We start from the raw sequence: 23,123 nt of genomic DNA, 5'->3' as shown, positions 1-23,123 counted from the left end.
CTGTTTTTTTGTTTTTTATTAATCATTTAAATTATTTTAATTGATTGTTGTCTAAAAAAACCCAAAAAAGAAGCTAATTATAAGGAGACGAGACTGGACATTATTGGACGAGCCCTTGCAGGAAGCAACGTCATTTTTGTCTTCAATTAGCAAATTACCTGCCCAAAGTGAAGGGCTCGTGCAGGTGAGGCGTGGAGGTAAATAGCGGCTCTCGACGTGGATGGCACGTTTCACCATAACAACAATATAGAACTGGTCTTTTATTTAAATGAAGTTGCACTTACCAGTTATTATTGATAATCTACGATGTCAGAAAAAACGCCTTTATTACACTACCGACTGACCACTAGCGGCGAGCCGTCTAATGGATCTAAACGCACCGGGGTCGGAGGAGGGGTACACCCCGGACGATCCAAGGATAGGGCGCCTCAGAAGCTCGGGGTGCTGTTTGGAGTCGTCATTCCAACTTTACTGTCCATGTTCAGCGTTGTTGTGTTCTTGCGGATTGGTGAGTATCAGCCGGAGATCTTAAAAAGACTGAAAAATAAAGTCTCTACCTCAACAAAATTTAGCCCTGACACGTGTTCAGTGGATTATTTGTAGCCAAATAAGTTGTTTTCAAACATTGATGTCCGACTTCAGAATATGGAGATATTTTACAACCAACACCCATTTTTTTCTATCAGTTATGGACAATTAAAAATGAGTTGAATTTGATATTGACGATTAGTTCACTAATATCATCGGTTAACTCTTATTTCCTCATTTTTCTCTGGACATCAATGCCTCACCTGTGAGCTATGGCCCTCTGTGAGGATCCACAGGTGCAAACTAGGGAATTGATTTGGTTTGGTTCTTGGCTTGTTCTCCTTTAGAAACTTTATAAAACAAAAAACTCCCATAAAGTTGTTTTATTAAACACCTTTATAAAATACCAAACGCCTCTAGGGGTTTAAACCTGTGGCATTTCACTAAAATAGCCTGGGCCTCAAGATTTTATAGGTCATCCAACTAATCTTCTAGATGATGTTTTTAATGGATATTCAGGGGAGATGTGGGCTGATTAGACTTAACCCTGTGCTAATGGTCATACGTACCCTTCTTGTCTTGCCTGCTCATTCATCTGTTTTTACAAATGCCTGGACCTTTTTTTTATTTTTATTAAAGCAGCTGTCTGAAGACCTGTGTGTTATTATGATATATGATACACCTTTTATACAAAACAAGAAAACACAAATGTTTTTGAACTGTTTGAAAAACTTGTTCGAAACAAAAAATGACTGAATAGGAAATCAATTGAGCCTAACATATGACTGCAAACTATTTTTTTCTGTCTTTAATTTGGCAACTTAATTTTTTTTAAGTGCTTTACTATTTTCTACTTTCCAAAGGTAATTTGAAACTTCATGGAGAACAATAATTATATAATTTTAGTGTTTAAAATATTTCCATTAAATTGCTTGTGTAAACTGGTGGATTAACCATTACAGAAACGTAAAAGCTGATTTTGGTCATTACCAATATTGTTAATGTGGGGCAGCTGTGGCATAAACCTTACACTGGGTTGTCTACTAAGTTTTTTAAGCACTTTAAGTGATTACATTTATTAAATGCTTTCCACAGACGTATAGTGATAAAGTGCTGTTCAACAAAATAAGATACAAAAAGAAAAATCATAGTAAATAATCAAAAATGACAATAAATAACACAACCATATTTTAAAAACAAAAAACAGGTAAAAAGCAGATGCTAAAAACAGAGGTTAAACACAGTTAGCTAAACGTAGCTGGAGTGGGAGACTATTCCCAGTCCCCCTAACTAACTACTAAATTCAGAGCTTGTTAGCAAATCCTGCAAAAAGCAAGAATTTGAGATAGGTAGTCTGGACCATAGCACTTTGTATGGTGTTAAGGTTAGTATGACTACTTTAACTCAAATTCTGAAATCAAGTTGGAAGTAGGTGGAAAGTAAAACAGGAATAATCTGGGCTTGCTTACTGAAACATGTTAGAAGTCTGGCTGCAGCGTTTTGTATTATTTGGATGCGTTAAAATAAAAAAAGGTAAATCGGGACATAAAGTAATCTAGTCCCAGTGACACAAATGCAGCTGAAGTGATTATGGCTCGCTATTCAAAGATCTGTTGAATCTGAGTAGACTTCGGGCCTCCACTCTGTACTGCACACTCACTGTTTGAGGAATTTTTTAATGGGATGCTAAAAGGTTTAAAGTGATAAAGAAATGGATGTTCAGTGAAAGATGTGCTGTTACTTGCTTATCACAGGATTTGTTGTGGGCCAAGCAGGGCTGTACCATTCTATTGCCATGTTCCTGGTGGCCTACTTCATCATCACAATGACGGTGCTCTCCATCTGTGCAATCTCCACCAATGGGGCCCTAGATGCTGGAGGTGCCTACTGTATCCTTTTATTGCTTAGAGAGGGGCATGGCCTTTCAAATCACATCTTGTTTATGAATTCATTAACACACTTATTTTTTCCCTCTGATTTGCTTTATTGCTGTATATCGTCTAGCTGCACAGGCGTCTCCTTTGTTTCTTTTCCGGTCTTTAGCTGCCTCTTAAAGGGGAAGTATTGAGACCAAGCTTTGGTGTTTTATATTTAAGAATCTGGCTGCAGTGAAAGGTCTTCTCTTGACTTTGATTGAAAATGTCTTGAGGTTATGTAAGAGAAGACGTGAAGGAGATGTCATTCAAATTCAGGAAAAGATAGCTAAGAGAATGCAGCCACACTAGGCTGCTTAATTGTGTGATGGCAGCAAGTTGTCTTGAGTTGTGCACCTTTTAAAGCGTGTCTTAGCTTTGGTCCATGTGTACTTTCATGCAGGCTAGATAAAAGATGGTTAAAATTCAAATAAAAAAGACACCAGTGTCAAAAGTAAATCGGTATTATTCCTTTGAGCTTTGCTGCTCACCTACTTGCCCGCTCGTTTTTTGTTTTTTTTATTCTAAATGAAGAAATGATCCCCTGTAAGTCCTTCCCATTTTGGTCACAGATGCTTTCAAAATTAAATAATACATGATAATCCTAAAGCCTGCAAATAATTCATGAATTAGGTTTTAAGCGATGCAATGGCTTACCTTTAAATATTAAATTGTCTCAAACTTTATCAAACTTACTAGCCTCTTTATTAGGTACACCTGTTCAACTGCTTACGACAGCAAATAACTGTCCTGCCAATTACTTGGCAGTAACTTAACATCTATCAGACAACCTGCTGAAGTTTAAAGTGAGCATCAGAATGGGTAACAAAATAGATTTAAGTGAGTTTGAATGTTGCATGTGTGTTGGTGGCAGAAAGGCTGGTATGAGTATTCAAAACCTGCTGCTGGGATTTTTTTTAATTTTTTTTTTTAACACAACCATCTCTAAGGTTTACGGAGGACAAAAAGAACGCGAGATCAGAAAGCGGCAACAATTTGCACGGCCTCACTAAAACTGGACAATCGAAGACTATTTAAATAAGTCCTGGGATGCAATAAAAATACATCCTTATTAACACGATCAGTTCCAGCAGTCGTAGACCATTAGCTCTTTCCCTTTTCTTGTAATGATGGTCCACTGCATTCTTTCTCAGGAGATTAGAAGTGAAACATTGAAAAAACTTTCATTCTAATTTAGAGCTTTCATCCATGTTCATGACACTTGAACACTTTAGGTCATTTCAGTCCTTTAAGACCCCCCAGGGGAAAACTAATTATCCCACTGCCACCCTCAAGTCAGAAATTTCTCAACTTGGACCACCAGACATGATCAGCCGAGCCCTGGGTCCAGAGTTTGGTGGCAGCATTGGGATCATGTTTTTCTTTGCCAACATTTGCAGTAGTGCTCTCTACATTTTGGGTTTGGTCGAGGCTATTACATCTACCTTCGGGGTCCCAGAAGGTGAAGTCCATTGGGACAAGATGGGACATGTAGATGTTTTGGCTTGTTTATGCACTAACTCTGTTTTACTGTCACTCAGAGGGTGCTGCAGCTGCTGCAGGTCACCATCACATGCTGCCATCAGGATACTGGTGGTCTCTGCTTTATGGCACTGCCCTGCTTTTCCTGTGTTTCATTGTGTGTCTGGTGAGATTGGAGATTTTCATTGCCCTTCTTTTAGATATATTCTAAGATTATTGAGATATTTACTGTATTGTATGAGAGTTAAACAAAGATTTAGAACTGAGGAATTTCAATGTTTTAAATCAACAATAATTATTGTTCCAAATTTATTTTTAAACTATTCTTTTCTTTTAATATTTATATCTGAATTTTTGATTCATGCATAGAAACAATGTGTAGATATTTAATATTTAAGTGGAGTAACTTTACCAGCTTATGATTACAGGTGGGAGCCCACATCTATGCAAAAGCCACCTTCATTATCTTCATCGTAGTCATGACGGTCCTGGCTTCGATCTTCATTAGTTTCTTCATCGTGGGGCCCACCGTGGTGATTCTGTCACATACGTCTGCAGTGAACACCACCAGCATGAGCACTGCCAATTATACAGGCTTCAGGCTGCACACGCTGGAGGGAAACCTGTTCTGTAAGCATTGGACACGTCATCAGATGTGTTGATTGGCTTTTATTTAGTTTTTGCTTTGTAAGGAGACAGAAAAATGCAATTACAGATCCAGTTTTCCAATAATGCTTTGAATTAGTAAAAAATGCTGACATTTACATTCAAACATCCTTTTTGTTTGTATAAATGACACAGTCGAGCCTCCTGTTACTCCCTCTAGCCGCCTACACGGTGGACTACACCACTGGTGCCATGATGAGTTTTACCAGAGTGTTTGCGGTCATGTTCAACGGCTGCACTGGAATCATGGCAGGGTCCAACATGTCAGGTAAAACGTCATTAAAAAAGATAAGGGAAAGCAGTGGTGGCTTTCTCTAGCTGTATGTCACTTGAGGAGTGATTAAAACAACAAGTTTAACATGCTGCGTGTCATAATTCTCACAAAAGCCATAAAAGAAAGTCCTGTCAGAGGATCCATAGGCCAGAGAGTAAAAGCCTGTAGTTATTAATATCAAATAAAGTACAATGATTTTGTTTTTAAAATTTACCACTTTTTTTTTTTTTTAGCTGCTGTGGTGTGTAGAAGTATTTTCCTCCTTCCTAATTTATTTTTTTGGTTTTGTCACACAGATCATCAAATTAAGTTATTCATCAAATCTGCATGGGTCTATGTGGTATAGCATTTTTTTCTCTTAATAAAGGAAATAATTTAAACATTTAAACTGCATTTCGTATTTACTCTGGTTATTTTTGTGTATTGTTAAATTCTGTTTGAAATAAAACATGCAAATGTGGCTCGCATGCAAGGAAATCAGTGAGGGGAAAAATATTTTTTCACAAAACTGTATTTACCAGCAACTGTTGACAGCCTGAAAGGAAAAATGGGAAAATATGCTGTGAGAGTGTACGTAACAAGCTGTAGGTAATCGCCTGCTTGCAGAGCAAAATAATGGGTTGACTAACGCGTCTCTAGAACTGCAGGTTTTTCTTGGAACCAGGCGCAGATTCGGCACGCCGTGTATAATGTGGGAAAGGTCTGAGTTTGGCCAAACCTTAATGTTACTATGTTTAAATGTGTTCAACATGGATGCTGATTTATTTTTCCTCCTTCAGGTGATCTGAAAAACCCTGGTTATTCCATCCCGAGAGGAACTCTTGCCGCTGTTCTTACAACTTTTATCACATATAATGTGCTGAGTCTGCTGGCGGCATGGTCCTGTGACCGGTTAGACACACAACACACACAGACACTCTGAAACAAGTATAAACAACTACTCTTGTTTAAGATGTTGACAGTCACTGCTTTCAGAGTCAGATCTGTGAAAACAAAACAGTGTCTGTTTTTTTTAAAAAAAAAAGTTTTTCCTTCTCACTGTCACAAAGTGCTTGCTCACAGGAGGTGGTGATTGTTTCTTTCTAATGTTATAGCATCCTTACCTTACAATATAAAGCACCTTGAGGTGACTGTTGTTGTGAATTAGAACTATATAATTAAAATTTAAACTTTTTAAGACTTTACAACTAGTTTCACATGTCAAATTTTCCCAATTTCTCCTAGTTATCTTCTCCAAAGAGACTACAGCTTCCTGGGGGACATTAATATATTGCCACCCATGGTCACAGTTGGCATTTACTCCTCGGCCCTGTCTGCAGCAATGAGTAACCTTATTGGAGCCTCCAGGGTTCTGTACGCCCTGTCCAAAGACGACCTGTTTGGTGAGATTCTTGAGCATGCGTTTTGCTGTCTGATGATTGTAATTTGGATTTCTTGTTGTCTCTAACATTAACAATTTCCTATAGGAAACCATCACATGTGGATGCTAACCTTTCCTGTAATAAAAAGGGGTTAATTACTAATGATCAGGGCTGAAGTGTTGATCTGGATTATATAAAAGCATATCCAATTCATCTGGTCTTCTATAGCTGAGTCGACATTTTAATATTCAGCCATCTGCTGAGCTGGGTCTCCATCTCAAATGTGAGAAATTGTCACTTGTTATTAATTTCATCATGTGTCATTTTCCAAGTGGAGACATGTTAATCTGGAAAGCTTCGTTTGACAACAGATGGCACGCGGTGTTGACTTTCTCGGAAGGGAAAAAAAAAATCCTCGTGTGGTGACTCGGTTATTTATTGGATTTGGGACGATGAGCGAAACAGACAGAGAGACTTTGCTTTTGTTAGTTGTCTAAATCTCTGCAGGCGGTGTTCTGGCTCTGGCAAGGAAAACCTCTCAAAGTGGAAACCCCTGGGTCTCAGTGCTTGTCTCTTGGTTGCTTGTGCAGGTAGGATATCAGTATCACATCATATGTTACATCAAATTGCATTTTCCTCTGTGCTTGAAGTTTAGACAGTCTCGCCTTGAAAGCAGATATCTCATTAGCTTATAGGCTGAGCCATCTTACACTGATTGTTTACACATACCCAGTAATCTAGGATACAGCAACCAATTCAAAATACCTGATGAAAATAGATGAATGGTAAAGGGCAGACACATCATCCTCCAATTCTTCTTGGTTATACTATGAAGTTCCAAACACCTCAGTTCAGCATGACACACAGGTTTTCTTTCTGCAGTCTAACATCCTCTTCAATCAGTTTCTTGAGTCAGAGATGGTCTGCCCCACTACCTCTTAACATCTGTGTCCCACAGCGAGGCAGCCCCAGTTGTCTCATGTTAAAGCATCACATGACCATCATGAGGGAGTCAGTGATTGCGGGTGACACTCAGGATCTTCAGTAGGTTCCTGTAGGTGATGGGGCTCCTCCTGGAAACATTTAGGATGGCACGAAAAGACTGCTGGGTGGCAGATGTGGCTAATAACCTCTTCGTAGGACATGCTCGTTAACTACTAACTGAAAACACTGCAGAGTTCATTCACATCACCACAGATGGCAGCCTGATCATCACTTTGAAAACTAGTTTTTGAGCTCTCTGGCAAGAAAATTGAAGAAATTTTCATATAAAAGTGCAGGAAGACCCAACACTGCCTTTTTTTTTTTTTTAAATACTGCTTTTTAAAACTTCTCTCCACTGATGTTGAGGTCTGTCAGGTATAGTCGGTGTACTAACAAGAGGAAACCTCACCCTTCTTCAAGACTGCAGATGCCATCACCCTTTCTTACACCCACCTTCTGCTCAAACTAGTACATCAGTATGATCAACATTGGCCCATATTCTGACAACGCAGAGTCCTGGAAGAGGCCACGGCCCCTCTAAGGAAGTCTGTCAATAGAAAATTGTACTTAGTAGTCAGTATAATCTTTTAATAATATAAGTTTACATATGGTAGTGATAGGATGTGCAATCCTTAATAGTCTGCAAAGGCTTTGTGTGCATTTCAGAGTGCTCTGGCATTCACACCCACATCCTGGGAGCATGGGAAAGGTCGTACCTTCTTTTATTGTTTTACGGTAGGATAAATGTAGCTATGTCAGTTTTAGTCTAAGTGCCTTTTTTACATTTAGATGAACTGTTGAATTTTCCAGACCAGCAGGTTTAGGGAAGTCGTTTATGGGGTCACACTCTGAGACACACACACATACACCTCCACATTACAATGTAAGGAAAAAACACCCACTGATGTATGAAATAAAGACCAGGGCAGTCTCAGAGCTGCGAGTCCCTGAGCCCTCACGTGCGAGAGCTCAGAGCTGCCCTTGCTAAGCAACAAGTAAAACTGTGTTTCTCCTCTCTGATTCTCAGCTGAAGAAGTGTTTTAGAATACATCTCTTAACAAAGTCATGCTTTATTGCCTTGAAGATCAGTTGTAATATATTGTTGAAGACCCTGCTGGAGTACAGAGTTTCCCCCCGACAGTCAGTGCAGTCAGGTAATGTAAACCAACACCTCAGCTCCTGAACTAACCCCAGAGTGAGAAATGGGCATATTGACCATCAACTCTGGTGTCCTTCAGGGAAATCCACTTGCACCTTTAAAGTTATATCATTACACTCGACACGCTTTGCAGTACTGATGGCCCCACTCAGAGAAGGTTCCAAGCATGCAGCTGTTATCCTTCAGAACCTCGATTTTGCAGATAACATCTGCCTTCTTGAAGACACGATTAAAGTTGCAAAATAATTTCTGCACAGGCCCAAAAGTGCTACTCAGTCTATACCTTAACACTTTTAAGACCAATGTCATGCACATCAGTGGACCAGCTTATTGCCCATTCGCCAAGTTTGGCTCTGCCATCAAACCGTAGACGCCCTCAAATGCATGAACATGTTTACAGTGGCAACTGTGACTAGGCGAAGCTTGGCGAGCTTCTTGTAGCTTTGCCAAGGTGCAGAAGGCTCTGATTCAAAAGTTAACCAGACTTAAAGTGTCCAAGTCACATTTTGAAGGGATCTTGTTCTCTTGGTCAGAATTATGGACCCTGAATAAAATTTGAGGAAACTAGTGAAAAAGCCAGTAATAGCATATTAAGAAAAGTAATTTAAAAAATAAAAGAATCTTTCCACTTCCACCCTGTCTTGTGTTTCTACTACAGGTGGGGAAAAAAATTAATTAGGATGTGTGTAGTGATGCTGCATCAGCACTGACGTCATACAGTGTTTGCTAAAGGTGCAGTGCTGTCTGCAGATGATTGTAAATGAAAGCTTAAAGCTGGAACAGAGGAAGAAAAATCAAGAGCAGACAACAAACGGATAGCTCATTTAACTTTGCTCATTCTTCAGCTGCTGCTCAGCGATGCAAAAAGACTTTGAGCATCATTGTGCTCAGCTTCAGATTTTCGCTCATTTGTCGAGTGAAGAGGACTCACAGCTTGAAAGGTTCTGGCAGGGAGACGGAGCTGAATGTTGTAAAACTAATAAGTGAATTCTTACAGTACCATGCTGCTTAGCTTCAGCTCATTAGCTCGAGTGAAAGGATTTTTGTATTTTAAATTTTATCCTGTAAATTCAGATACAGTGTAGCTGTTTAAATTTGTGGTGTCGAGGCAGCCGGGGGTTCAAAGCTATCCTAGTCGACGCATGATGAGTTTTATTGTTGCAAACATTGTTCTGTTGCATTTTAATGGTGCATGTCAAAGCCTGTTCACTTGGTATCATTTGACTGGATATTTTTCTGGACTAAAACAGAAGAATTTTTGGTCTCAGTGGCATATCAGTTTGAGATTTTCTACTAAAGCATCTCTTAATTTTCACTAAAACCTGTTTTTTCCAATCGCCTCCACTAGATGGTGCTATTTGCAGGTAAATTGAACACCATTGCTGGTATTGTAACCATCTTCTTCTTGTTGGTGTATGCTGCTGTGAACCTGGCCTGTTTGGCTCTTGAATGGGCTTCTGCACCAAACTTCAGGTACAGTGCAGCATAAGGCAGTGGCTTACCTTTCTGCTTTAGATTTTATTTGCACGGGTAAAACCAAAATGGAACATTTTCATACCATGTTCTCTCATTTTTGTTTATTTCTTTTTTTATATTTAGACCCTCGTTCCGTTTCTTTACATGGCACACCTGCACTCTGGGCATCCTCGGCTGCCTGGTTATGATATTTTTGATCAATGCAATTTATGCATTTGCCAGCATAGCCTTTATGCTGCTGCTCTTGATGCTTATCCACTACCTGGGGCCCATCAGCAACTGGGGCTACATCAGCCAGGCTCTCATCTTCCACCAGGTGCATAAACAGTGTTTTTCACTCACATGAATCACAAATGTGACATAAATATACATAAATCACTCATTTTTAATCATTATTTACTACTCTTTTCCGTAATTACCAAGGTGCGTAAGTACTTGTTGATGTTGGATGTGCGAAAGGACCATGTTAAGTTCTGGAGGCCCCAGGTGCTTCTGATGGTTGCAAACCCTCGCAGCTGTACAGGCCTCATGGCTTTCGTTAATGATCTGAAGAAGAGCGGCCTCTATGTCCTTGGACACATAAAGCTGGGCTTGCTGGGTAAGAAATGTGTACGCTGGAGCCCGATCTACTGGATTATTGAGTACTTTAGGTCTTAGAGGGAGATATTTGTACCTCCAGTGATAGTCTTTGATGAAAAGAGCTGTTAAATCTGAGTGTAAATCAGTTTTAATGAATCCTAACGTTAACGAGATTTCACAGTGAGAGGGAAAAGTGTTAAAACAGAAGTTTGCTTGTTTTCCCTATGAAAGTCTGATTCTTGTTATATTGTGTGTGCCTCTGTGTGTGCAGATGAGCTGCCCTCTGATCCTTTGCAGAGTCGATATGACTCCTGGCTCTGTTTAGTGGATCATTTGAAAATCAAAGCGTTTGTCAACCTGACCCTGGCTGACTCCGTCCGACACGGCGTTCAGAATTTGCTTTTCATCTCAGGCTTTGGTAGGTGGCTTTACCTTTACTGTTGTAGGATTAGGTCCTGTCTGTCACTGAGCAGTTAGTTATGGCAGAATTTCCAATATAATAAATCATTTTATCATTCATATTTTTCTTATTCAAAACACAGTTGATACAAGTCTTTGATTCTAGGTGGAATGAGGCCCAATACCCTTGTCTTGGGTTTCTATGATGACTGCACTCCTCATGACCACCTCCAAGGTCATATTCTCCTGTCTACAGGCCATAGCTTTGATACGGTCTGTCCAACCAAAGTTCCTGGAGAGCAACGCTCTCCCTTCTTTCCCAGTCTGCGGGGTGCTGAGGACCCCAAAGACCTGCAGGAAGAGGAATACGTCTCTGTGATTGCTGATGCTGTAAAAATGGGAAAGAATGTGACTCTGGCTCGGTGTTTCGACCAGTTCAACCGGGACAGAGTCTTAGGGTCAGGAAGAAAGATCAGAGGTGTGCCCGGGCCATTCATTGATGTGTGGCCTATGAATCTTCTTCAGCCAGACAGCCATGGTTATGTTGGCATCTGCTCATTGTTTCTTCTCCAGCTGGCTTGCGTGCTTCATGATTCCCGTGCCTGGAACCAGGCGAGACTCCGACTCTTCTTGTGCATGGAGGCTGGCTACAGTCTGCAAGAAAAGGAGGAAGCAAAGCTCCAGGGTATGCTTAGGGATCTAAGGATCTCAGCTCAGGTGCAGATGGTGGCTTGGGATGAGGTGGTGGCGCTGCACTGGCAGAGGCAAAGAGAAAGGGCCGAACAGAATGAGGAAGATGAGAGAGAAGACTGTAACCAGATATATCCCAATAATGCCTCTCAACTTACAGATGAGTACATCTGTGCCGTCAATGATATGATTTGCCGTCATGGTGTCCCTCAGCCAGCTGTGCGTTTCTTGTATTTGCCACACCCCCCAGCTGATAGAAGCCGTTACCGTGCCTACCTGGAGCAGGTGGACCTGTTGAGTCGAAACCTTGGACCGACATTGCTTGTTCATGGAGTCACTCCTGTGGTTACGACTGACATCTAGAATTGTACTAACTCTTAGTCTTCAACTAGCAGAATCTACTATCGTTCATGGACGGGGCTGTGCTTGTTGCCTCCCGATTTATTAACATGTTAGAGTCGTCAACCACAGTATCACAAACGATGAAAACAGAGGCTATCCCTTTGAAACTGAGATTAGGCCATAGTGGCATTAAGAAAATTAATCTGCACTTTTTTTGTGTGAGAGGAGATGATTGTATTAGTAGAAAGCTGATTGGATATTGATGTATTAGATTCTCATTTATTTGCTAAAATATTGCTGCCACAGTTGGGTGTCATCTTGCTATTGTGTGCTTTAAATTTTGCACAGATTTATAGAAAAATAAATAATTGTATTACCTGAATGACCTGTTTGTAGTTAATAATTGTTAGCTACTTGTATTTTACAAAAAGTTACACCTGAGTGTTTCCTGTTGAACCTGCAGAGGGCGCTATTTGCCTAGCAAACTGCTCACAATCACAGCTATACAAGTAAGAATTTACAAGGCTTAGTGCACCACAATGGTGCAAATACCATGTAACTGAATGTGTACTACAAATAAGCTAACATAGACTGATCTGCTCATTCAGAACTCTCCACGTGGTCGGTCTGTTTATGATCGGCTCTCTTGCCAAAATAAAGAATGCAGTTCCCAGAAAAACGTCTGAAAACTTTTCAGGGCTGATAGGATCTCCTTCTGAGTCGTAATTATGGGCCAAGTCAATCTAACTAAACTAATAATAGAGTCCTATGTGTTCCAAATTAAACTTGGAGTCAAGTGTTTTCATTATTATTTTGGATATGACTTCTAGGAGGATTATGTTTGCTGTATACAAACACCAAAGCACCATTGGTTTAGGGAGCTAAAAATAAATCACGAAATGTTAGGGGGTAATGTCAGGGTGCTATGCCACTGGCTAACCTGGGGTGCACAAATAAATGAACAGATGGTTTAAAGAAAAAGAAACAACTAGTTTGGTCTATAACCACCTTGAGATGCTGTGGTGTGAGCTGAGCAAGGCTGGAAAATCAAGAAATCCCCCAAATACTCATTGTGCACTTCTTATCAGCATCTCCAGGAAATGATGCTGTTGCGAGAGAAGTTTCTTTGAACTACTAAATTCAAGACTTCACTTAGTTTTTCCAGCCTGAGCTGTGAGTGATTACTGAACACGATCATTAAAGACATGACTGTTTTATCCAGTCAGACTGTGTTGTACTAGAATTATTTTATAATGGGATTTTTACTTGTAGTGCAACTTTTTGCCCCTCGGAAAAAATCCAGTGTGCAGATGTTATATCTTTAAGTGTTTTTGTGCCACAGGATAGTTTTAAAATAAGAATATGATGTAGATTGCTTGATAACAAGGCAAACTCATCTGTTGCTTTAAAAGATAATTAAAATACAGTGAAGATTTTCTGAATGACACTATTGTTTGGCACATGTATGCTGTGGTGGGTAAGGCGGTGCATACTGAATAGGAGCCAGCGGCATGTCGCATTTGGAGAAATTCTAATGGGTTTACAGCAGAAAACAACACCCACCTACACATTACTGTCAAACAGTATGTGGGAGGGAATTTGTTCACAGATGGCAGCAGATCCAAGGACATCAAGGCACCTTTTTTCTCCACTTTTCTAATGAGTGCATTTACTTAGAAGTCACAAAGAAGCAATAGTGCACCAGCACACGGTGACACCTGTGATCTGACAGTGTGGGTGCACATCGAGTCTGGCCCATCTTTTATATTTAAGGCTTTAAGCTGAAGGTCAGACTCACTTCAGCGCCGCTGGGAGAACTGCTGGTGCAGTAAAAGTGTTATAAAAACACTTCCGGGCTGTGATACTTTTAAATACAGATTGCTGTAGTCCATGAACAAAAAAAGTAAAGTGCTGTTGTTCTGACATAATGTGAAATACTGGGTATGAATGCATTTTTTTAGAGCTTGTAACGGCTTAATCTTGAGCTCCAAACACCCGCAGATATCTGAGTGTTAAAGTAAAGATGCTTGATTAGGTAGACTCCAAGCTATATTAGTGACTAAAATAACAAATATTATTGCTTAAATTATAAATTGCTTAAAATACAAAGGAGTACAATACAAACCTATGCTGTTTGTTCTTGTCTGTGATTGATTTAATGATGTTGGGATTGGTCTACAGCAGGGGTGGAGAACTCCAGGCCTCGAGGGCCGGTGTCCTGCAGGTTTTAGACATCCATCCAGGTCAACACGCCTGAATCAAATGATTAGTTCATTACCAGGCCTCTGGAGAACTTGTTGAGGAGGTAATTTAACCATTTAAATCAGCTGTGTTGTCAAGGACACATCTAAAACCTGCAGGACACCGACACTTGAAGCCTGGAGTTCCCCACCCCTGGTCTACAGGCTTCTGGTACAGTAAATCTTTCCATTTTAAGCCTGTTAGCCTTGCTTATGGTAGAACATTACAATGTTTGACAGTTAGGTGTGAAATATTACTAAATCAAAGACTAGAAATCTTAAAAATCTATATATATTTTTAGGATTATAAATCTGCACACATTTCCTTGACACATCAGTGTCCAAAATGACAAATAAGAGCCAGTCAGGGGTTATAAGAAAAGCAAAGAAAAATGCTCCTAACATGACAATTATGTTTACTGACTGGTTTTTCAGAAATGAAAACATCTTCTAGTATCCACCCCTGAACCTAAATCTTTCCAAACAATCAGACTCTCCTCGTCTGTGTGTGTGTGATTCCTGGTCCAGTCTCCAGGAGCAGTGAATGAGATGAGTAGCCAAAAAGAACAGCTGGTTTCTTGAATGTAATTACAAAAAAGCCAGGTTAAATACACACAGAGTCTCTCTACTTCGCTCTTTTAAACATGCAGAGTAATTGTATGCACAGCTTGATTTGAGTGGAGAACAAGTCCAATGGGCATTGGCAGTCAGGCAGAGGACAGAGGAAGAGATGACAAAAAGACTATTGGAGGTCTCATTGCTGGGCAAGGATTTAAACACAGCAGTTAAATGGAGAGAAATCACACTCAGAGGATTAGTCAGAATGAAAGACAAATACTGAGGGCCCCACTTCAGCACCAAACAGCTGTGTATCCACCCAGTGTCGCCAACTTTGCTCCACTTTCAAAATGTTAATGTTAATGATCTCAGTCATTCGAGCTGACCGGGGAGCTGCAAAGCTTATAAAGAGATAATGTGAATAATGAGCAGAAACAAGTTTATTGCTGCAGTCTTCCACAACAGTCCCAGTCCCTCAGTGTGGCTCCCATGGGGAAAATTAATTGCCCACCAGTTTGGCATGACACTGAGCTGGCTGATGCAATTTGCCAACAGCAGATTTAGTGATTGTGGGCAACAGCTATAATGCATCTTGTGACGAAAAGACGGTGCCAACTGTTGCATACGTCACATTTGCTGCAGAGCTGCATATCTTTCGTATAAGTGTATCGACACCCGCCTACACCTCACTGACAAACTGCGTGTGGGAGGGAGCACGTTCACAGGCGGAGGCAGCCTGGGCTCTGAGCACTATAAGGGGATGCCACGTTTACAGTCATAAAAGTAACTCGGAGTGTTCAACTATTTTGGACTGGATACAACGTGCAGTAGTCCTACATGCCTCCTACAAGGAGACGACTTTTTGCTTTTAGCACGTATTTCTCGTGCAGCACTGGGGACTGGTTTGAGGGGGATTCCTTCATGCCCACAGGTTGACTCACTTCCGACTGACCAGCAGTAGAATGGAGAAGTGCTGATATATGAAAAGTATAAAGAAGGATCAGTAATGAAAGAAAAAAAACTGGACCTGCCTTTAGTCTTTAATTAGTGGGAAAAAAACAAAATACTATAGACAGTTTGAGAGAAGGGGATAGATTAATGCCCTCCTGGCAAAAAGTTTAAATTGGGTCCAAAACCTTACATATAATTCAGGTGGTCAAATCAATTTTTTAACCTCCAACTTACCATAAATGGTATGAGAAACATCAGAGAAGCAGATTGTGGATATGGCAGCAAAAATGGTAATGACTAAAAACAGTTAAGCTGCTCATATGTTGCTGCTGGGATGACGATATCTTTGCTAAATTTCTGTTCAGAAATCTGTTTGCTTGGATTTGAGATGGTCGGTCTGCTCGTCTTCCTGTTGGCTCGATTCCCTGCTTTATGCCAGCCCAAAAGTTTGTATGCTGTTTCTACAGCCATAAGTAGCGTTCCATAGGATGTATTGTATATAAGTGATAGCAAATCAAATGCTTCTGCATATCATCCTCTACAAGCAGTATGACAACGATTTTTCATTCTTACACTTTGTCTTTGAACAACAGTCTGTGACAAAGAATGGCAAATTTGCAACCTGCCATTAATATACAAAGAGCAGTCTGGGAAATGATGTATATTTCATGTATAAATTCACATGCCATTTCAGTAGGCACACCTTGCTAGTACTGGCTTTGACCACCCTTTTCTTTCAGAGCTGCATTAAGTAATTGTTTCACAGTTTCAATAAGGTGCTGGAAACAGTCCTCGGAGATTTTGTTCCATATTAACGTGATTGCATCACACAGTTACTGTAGATTTATCAGCTGCACATCCACGATCCAAATCTCCTGTTCCACAACACCCGAAAGGTGCTGTATTATTCTGTGATCTGGTGACTGTTTCTGTGTCACACTCAAGAAACCAGACTGAGGTCATTGGAGCTTTGGGACGTGCAGGAAGCAGCAATTAGAAAATGTATACACTGTTGTTGTAAAAGTATAGACATGGACAGCAGCAATACTTGCATAGGCTGATGTGTGTTTGAATGATGCTCATTTGGAACTAAGGGGCCCAAAGTGTGCCAACACAATATCCCCTATGAAGAAGGCATTTCCACTCAGCTAATTCCCTGGATAATTTTTGTTTTTCTGATCACTCTCTGTAAACCCTAGAGATGACTGTGTGGGAAAATCCCAGTAGATCAGCAGTATTCACTCAGAGCCATTTTGTTTTCTTGGCAAACTCTTTCCTGCCTCCGCCTTCAGACTCATCAGATATTTACGTGAAAGAGCAGTTGAATGAGTGTACCTAATGAAGTGGCAGTGGGTGTAATTCACCAGCTGATAGATGACGGTGTGTTTTTGTCACAAGTGTCCTCACGTGTCTTCAAGCATTGTGGTATTATCAAGTCTTTTCTGAATTTCCTTCTCTGACATCTCCTCTGTAGTCTTGTCATTATTAACATTATTAAACCTCTGAAAAGACACATCTATAAGTTCTGATTAACCATCAGCTGCATTTTCTTAAAGTATCAGGACCACTCAAGTGAAAAATAGTGTGAGTGGGAGCTGGCCGCATAGTGCTGCCAATATATGTACGCTGATGTAAAATTTTCCCACATCATCTGCCTCTACTCTGCACTAGTGACGTAGTTCAAACTGCTGTTACTGTGGAAATAGCTCCACTTCATGTGAGAGTGGGCGGACTGGGAGGATATGTCGACAGTTTAGTCCTGTGGAAGTGTACGATTCTTTCTCCTCCTGCTGCCACAGCATCCATAGGCCTAGTTCGGGTTGAGATTTTACTAGAATCTTTCTTGCAAAATAAATACTTGATCTTAAAAGTTTCACTTCCTGGTTAAATACATGTTAATAAATAATCATTTCCTAGCATATTATTTAGTTTGTAACTGGGGGATAAACAAAAGAAGGCTTTATGAGTTTGTTCTGTCAGTTAAATAGACAGATTTTTGTCAAATGTCATGACTTAAAGGAGTAAGTGACTCGTTTTAGATGCATTTGTGTCTCCATTTACTGCCCTACATTAAGCAAATATAACTGTTATCAATTGAGACCACAGCAGAACCTTGGGCACAGTATCAATAAGAATACTGATAGCTTTGGTGTATGTTTGCTTTCAACTTATTCACTGCTTTTATTTGATAGTCGTTTACTGTATCACATTGCTTTATTCTTTGCACACAGGTGGCTAAACTGGGGCACTTGGCCGAACCTGATGCAGCTTTGCCTGCATAAACTTTCCTTCATGAAGGTTATAATGTCCATTTTAAACCCTCTTGGAGAACCGGTCTAATTTCAGACTTAAATTTAAGGTGCTGCTGAAGTGTAGCTCATTACATGGATGGTCCCTTTGATAACAGAAACACCTCTCTGTATAATACAGTGCAGTTAAAAAGCAACACAACCTGTCGCCTTCAAAGACTGACATGGAGTGGCATTTCAAGTCTGATGGTAAGCGTTAAACTATTCCATCATACAGCACTTTATTCTGCTGAGCTGTCTTTGGACTGTAGTAAGAAGCATATGGAGAAACTCCACACAGGCACAGTGGAAACATGGAAATGTCATAAAGAGATGCCTTAGCTAAAGTTTGAACCAAGAACCTTTTTGATGTGAGGCGGCAGTGCTCACCAAAATGAACACAAAGTTTAGGAAGCACTATCAGATGATTTTGGAACTAATAAAAAAAGAAAACAACAACCTTCTTGAAAGGCAATTGTGTCAGTGAGGTGTCCCTAATAAATTGACAACCCAATTTCAATTGCCACATAAATGTTTAGCATATGCTCAACATTAATACATACATACATAAATAAAACTCTTCACTCTCAGTAAACACAAAATAACAATTTTATTTAACATGCAAGTCAAATATTTAAACTCAAAGGTTAATTAATTCAAACAATTCATTATTAAGGTAAATGTGCTCGTTATAAACTGAATGTATACGAATCAAGGAAGTTTCAGTTGACCAGATTTCATCAAATTTAGCATTTTATGTTGTGTTTATGTAACAAAATAACCTGCTTAAATTTACAGTCTGTGTGTTTTCCAGCATCATGGAACACCATGTCATCATGGATCCACGAATGACACCACAGAGGCTCGGAGATCTGCAAAATAATATCTCAGACCGGAAAACTTCCCAGATCTTAATGGGACCAAGGATCAGGGGTTAATCACTGAACTGTGATCAGCTTGGAGCGTTGATATGGCAGGAATGGATCTCCACAGAGAACTACAGGGGTTACAAAGAAGAGTCAGCACTGTAAATCCTGACTCTCTGCAGATACTTGATTTATTTACCAATAAAAGTCTTTGAAATTTAAAAAACAAAACTTGACCTCAGGTCTCAGCATCTTCCACAGGCTCAGCTAGAAGTCTATTAGCCACTTTTGACTGTAGAAGCTCAGGAAGTTGCCACTGTCAGACTTCATTTCTTGACTTTATCAGGATTCCTTTAGATCACTTTATGTAATAGAATATAATCACATGCCTACAACAGTAACTTGTATGATCCTAAATTACTCACTGTTTGCCTTGAGTGATTCTGATGGTCATGCAGTAGCTGTCTCACACCACCCCCACATAGCGGGGATGCCCTTGATTTTATGGAGGCCTTGACAGCACCGTGGACCGATGGGCTGATTTGCGTCAGTCTCACTCTTTTACATCCAGGGACCAAACAAGGGAGCTGCTTATGTTGCATCATGATGTCTCATAATGTTTGTCAGCCATCAGCGGTTTACATGGGTATTACTAATCCCAGTTCAGTGAAATATTAGGATGCCTGCGTCACTGATTGCGTAGCAGTGGATTAGTAGGTTTACGTTTAGGAGCTCTGTAGCAGTGGCACTGGAAGCACTTTAATCATCCATCCATCTATTTTCTTCCATCTTCCTAATGCAGGATTGTGGGTGGTCTATCTGAATTTTCACAGGGTTACTTTACTTTTACTTTAGTTTTGTTACTTTCAATCTTTAGTTTATACTGTATGGATTAAATGGAAATACTTTCTCTCTGAATAGCTTCTTTCTTCGTAAATATAAATCTACCTTCTGTCTTTTTACATTCGTCATGCACGAATGTGTGAATGAAAGAGGATGTGACTGGAGTCTGGGTGTCATCTTTGTTTTTGGGAGGTTGCACATGTCTGGCACGCCCGCTTTCTCACCTTTTCGCATTGCCCGGCGCAGCCTGCTGCACAGCACAAACCACCCGGCACAAGTCAAATCTGACTAGTTCTTTCTGCCATCTGTTGCGCTCTTCCTTATATGGAAACAGTTTTTCTGTGTAAGCACAGACAGATGATCTGTGGACACAGATAATGGTGAACTGAATGATACCGGAAGTTAGACCACAACTATTTTGATTTGGTTTCAGTAAAAGTTTAGAAGTATACCCCAAAAAACTTTTATGTGCTCTATTGGTTTTTATTTAAAGGGTTTACACCAGGCTGGCTCATTTGGAAATGTGTGCACCACGCAATCATTTTACAAATCTTGAAATCAATGATGTCCAACAATCATAGATGTTCAAAACTTTCTTGATTGTATTTGTGAATACAAAACAACATAACTTTCAGATTTTAAATTGTGACGGGATGAGATCTTCCTTATTTATACCTTGTGCTATCACCAACTTGGTGCTTCGCAGTACATCTCTGAATCAGTGATCAGAGGTCAGAATAGTGCATGAGGTGCTGTGTTTGTTGACCAGTAGGATTTTTAGCACTAGCACTGTGACAGTGAAGCTGCGGGAGCAGAGGCAGTGAAGGTGAAGGGGTTTAAATACCTGGGGCCAACCATTCAAAACACCAGACAGCACAGAAGAGAGGTAAAAAAAAAAAGATAGTGGAGTGGGTGGAGATGAGTATCAGGGGTGATTTGTGACAGAAGCATAGCAGCGCGGGTCAAAGGGAATGTTTACAACCTGCTATGATGTATGGTTTGGAGATAGTGGCACTGATAAAAAGACAGGTGGCAAAAGTTGAAGATGCTCAGATTTTGATTGGGAATCAGAGGGACTCAGTCATTTTGAGACAAAGTTATATGGTTTGGACATGAGCAGAGGGGGGATAGTGGATACACGGGACATGTTATGGAGCTGCCAGGTAAGTGAAAAAAAGGATGACAAAAGAAGAGGTTCATGGATGCTGTGAAGGAGAACATGCAGAGGGTTAGTGTGACAGAAGAGGATGCTAGGGAAAGGGTGAGATGCCAGAGGGCAGATCATCCTCTGTGGCGACCCCTAGAGGGAGCAGCTGATAAAGGCAAAATATGACTTTGTATTGCATTTTACCTGCCACAGTGAATGCATGTATGATCAGTGGCCTTCTAGCTTAAATTGTACTACAAAAGGAATATGAGGGAGTGCTGCATGGTAGCTTTATGGTTAGCGACTCTGTGTGAAAAGATGAGCAGCACATGTCGCCCCCTGTCTGTGTGGGCTTCCTCCAGCTGCTTCTGTTTCCAGAAGTGCAGGCCAGATGGAGACTACAGACTACTTGTAGGTGTGAGTAATGTGTCTGTCTGTCTTCATGCTGAGGTTAGCTGGGATATGCTCCAGCCTCTTACACATGATGAGATGTTCAGTGTAGGATGAGAGATAGCTTCACATAAATCAGTTGGATTAGTTCACTGAAACATAATCGGTTGTTGATATCACACACAGGAGCAAACTGTAGAAAAACAAACTGGCTGTACATAAATATGGGCCATAGGCCACATACTCTACTCTCATGTGCAAGTCACAATAAATGCGGGTAAATTCATGCACCCTATTTTGAGATCTCAGTATTAATCACAGAGCTGTTTGATACACCCACAGACAGTTAACACAAAAGACTTCCAATATGTCACCAAGCTTCACTAAGAAGAATGTGGGAAGCCACTATGTGACTGATTTTTTCCTGCCTCTAGTCAAGTGAACACACACAACTTAGTGGCAACTGGAACAAATGTAAGTGCCTGCTACACCAGCTACTCCAATGCTACACATTTAAAACTTGGCACTGCCTCACATAGTCAACCTGTGATACATTACTGTAAACACAGAACAGGAAGAAATAATATCACAGTGCAAGCATCAACACAACGACAAAATGTGTTTAACTGTAAGGATTTACTAGTTAAATTTCTTATAATGTAACTGGAGCAAAAGCGAAGGGTAAACATGAATGTTGGTATCGACCACTAAGACTTTGGGGCAAAAGACAAGTCAACAACCACAAGCGATGTACAAAAGAGACCCCTGAAGGGACATTTTAACTTTGACGATTTTGAATTGCTTCCTCCTGACTGTGCTAAGAGTTGTTACTGGGCAATATGAACGTTTTATGCATTCATGTATGTAAAATTTGAATCATGTCTTGCTGTGTAATGGATTAATTACTATGTAAGAACCAGTATATAGATATACTTTATTTACAAGAGTCTTTTCAGCATGAGTACAAGCTACATGTACCACCAGTTTGTTCACCTTTCTAGTACTGGGCTGGACCTCCTTTTACCTCCAGAAAATCCCCATTTCTCGATGGTGCAGATTTCCCATGGTTGCTGGAACAGTCCTCAGAGATTTTGATTCACAAAGATGTGATAGTGCCCCTCAGTTGCTGCAGATTTGTTTGCTGCACATCCAAGAGATTAATTTCCTGTTCCTACTTATCCTAAAGGTGATCTATTGGATATGACTGTCATATTAAATAAACCAGTTTTAGATGTGTTGAGCTTGGCAACATGGTGTGCTACCTGTTGGAAGTAGCCATCAAAAGATGGTTAACGACAATACGCAGATTGGATGTGGCGTGCATCCCACACACCATCACACCGCTACCAGTCTGAATCAGTGAGACAAAGCATGTTTTCATGTTGCTTATGCCAAATTCTGAATGTTCATACTATTCTTCATCTGGCTGTTGCATCAGAAATCGAGATCACCAATGTTTTTCCAGTCTTCTGATTTGTGAGGTGTAACCTCAGTTTCTTGTTCATAGCTGACAGAAGACCCAGACAGCAGACCCAGACTTCTGCTGCTTTAGTCCATCTGCTTTAAGGCTGGACATGCTGTTCATTGAGAGAATGCTCTTCTGCATACTTTGGTTCTAACATGTCTGTGCTTGAGTTTGTGTTACCTTCCTGTCAACTTGTAGCAGTCTGGCTACTCCTCTCTAACATCTGACATCAGCAGGAAATTTTCACGCAGCTGCCACTCACTGGAAATGTTCTCTTTTTCACACCCTTCTCTGTAAACCCTAGGAATGTGTGGAAAAAACCCAGGAAAATCAGAGTTTCTGAAATACTTAGAGTAACCATCCCATGTTTAAAGTCACTTAGATCACCTTTCTTCCACATTCTGATGCTCAGTTTGAACTTCAGCAGGCCGTCCTGAACATGTCCACATGCTTTAAATGTGCTCAGTTGCATGACTGAGATACTTATGTCAACAAGCAGTTGAATGGGTGTATCTAATAAAA

General features: G+C 40.4%; 1 protein-coding gene across 1 annotated transcript; it reads left to right on the top strand.

Annotated features, from left to right (window-relative positions):
- The first annotated feature begins 46 nt into the window (after window positions 1-46).
- Window positions 47-12,041, top strand: LOC102799102 (solute carrier family 12 member 9-like). Its single transcript, XM_006786485.3, has 14 exons — window positions 47-508; window positions 2,283-2,417; window positions 3,766-3,903; window positions 3,983-4,089; window positions 4,352-4,553; window positions 4,750-4,857; window positions 5,643-5,754; window positions 6,088-6,245; window positions 6,732-6,814; window positions 9,716-9,840; window positions 9,967-10,159; window positions 10,267-10,441; window positions 10,694-10,840; window positions 10,988-12,041. Exons 1-14 carry the CDS (start codon window positions 307-309, stop codon window positions 11,872-11,874), a joined length of 2,772 nt encoding a protein of 923 aa, XP_006786548.2. The 5' UTR covers window positions 47-306; the 3' UTR covers window positions 11,875-12,041.
- Window positions 12,042-23,123: the final 11,082 nt, after the last annotated feature.

The sequence above is a fragment of the Neolamprologus brichardi genome, chromosome 18 (assembly GCF_056152115.1).
Source record: "Neolamprologus brichardi isolate AB-2024 chromosome 18, ASM5615211v1, whole genome shotgun sequence".
NCBI classification, from domain to species: Eukaryota; Metazoa; Chordata; class Actinopteri; order Cichliformes; family Cichlidae; genus Neolamprologus; species Neolamprologus brichardi.
The sequence above is the reverse complement of the archived record's forward strand: the minus strand, read 5'-3'. Positions and strand labels throughout refer to the sequence as shown.

Excerpts from the sequence above, each read along its gene's own strand:
- LOC102799102 (XM_006786485.3), top strand. The coding sequence starts at position 307 with ATGTCAGAAAAAACGCCTTTATTACACTACCGACTGACCACTAGCGGC. Across the intron at positions 4,858-5,642 it reads GGCAGGGTCCAACATGTCAG|GTGATCTGAAAAACCCTGGT; the intron begins GTAAAACGTCAT and ends TTCCTCCTTCAG. Across the intron at positions 10,442-10,693 it reads CATAAAGCTGGGCTTGCTGG|ATGAGCTGCCCTCTGATCCT; the intron begins GTAAGAAATGTG and ends CTGTGTGTGCAG.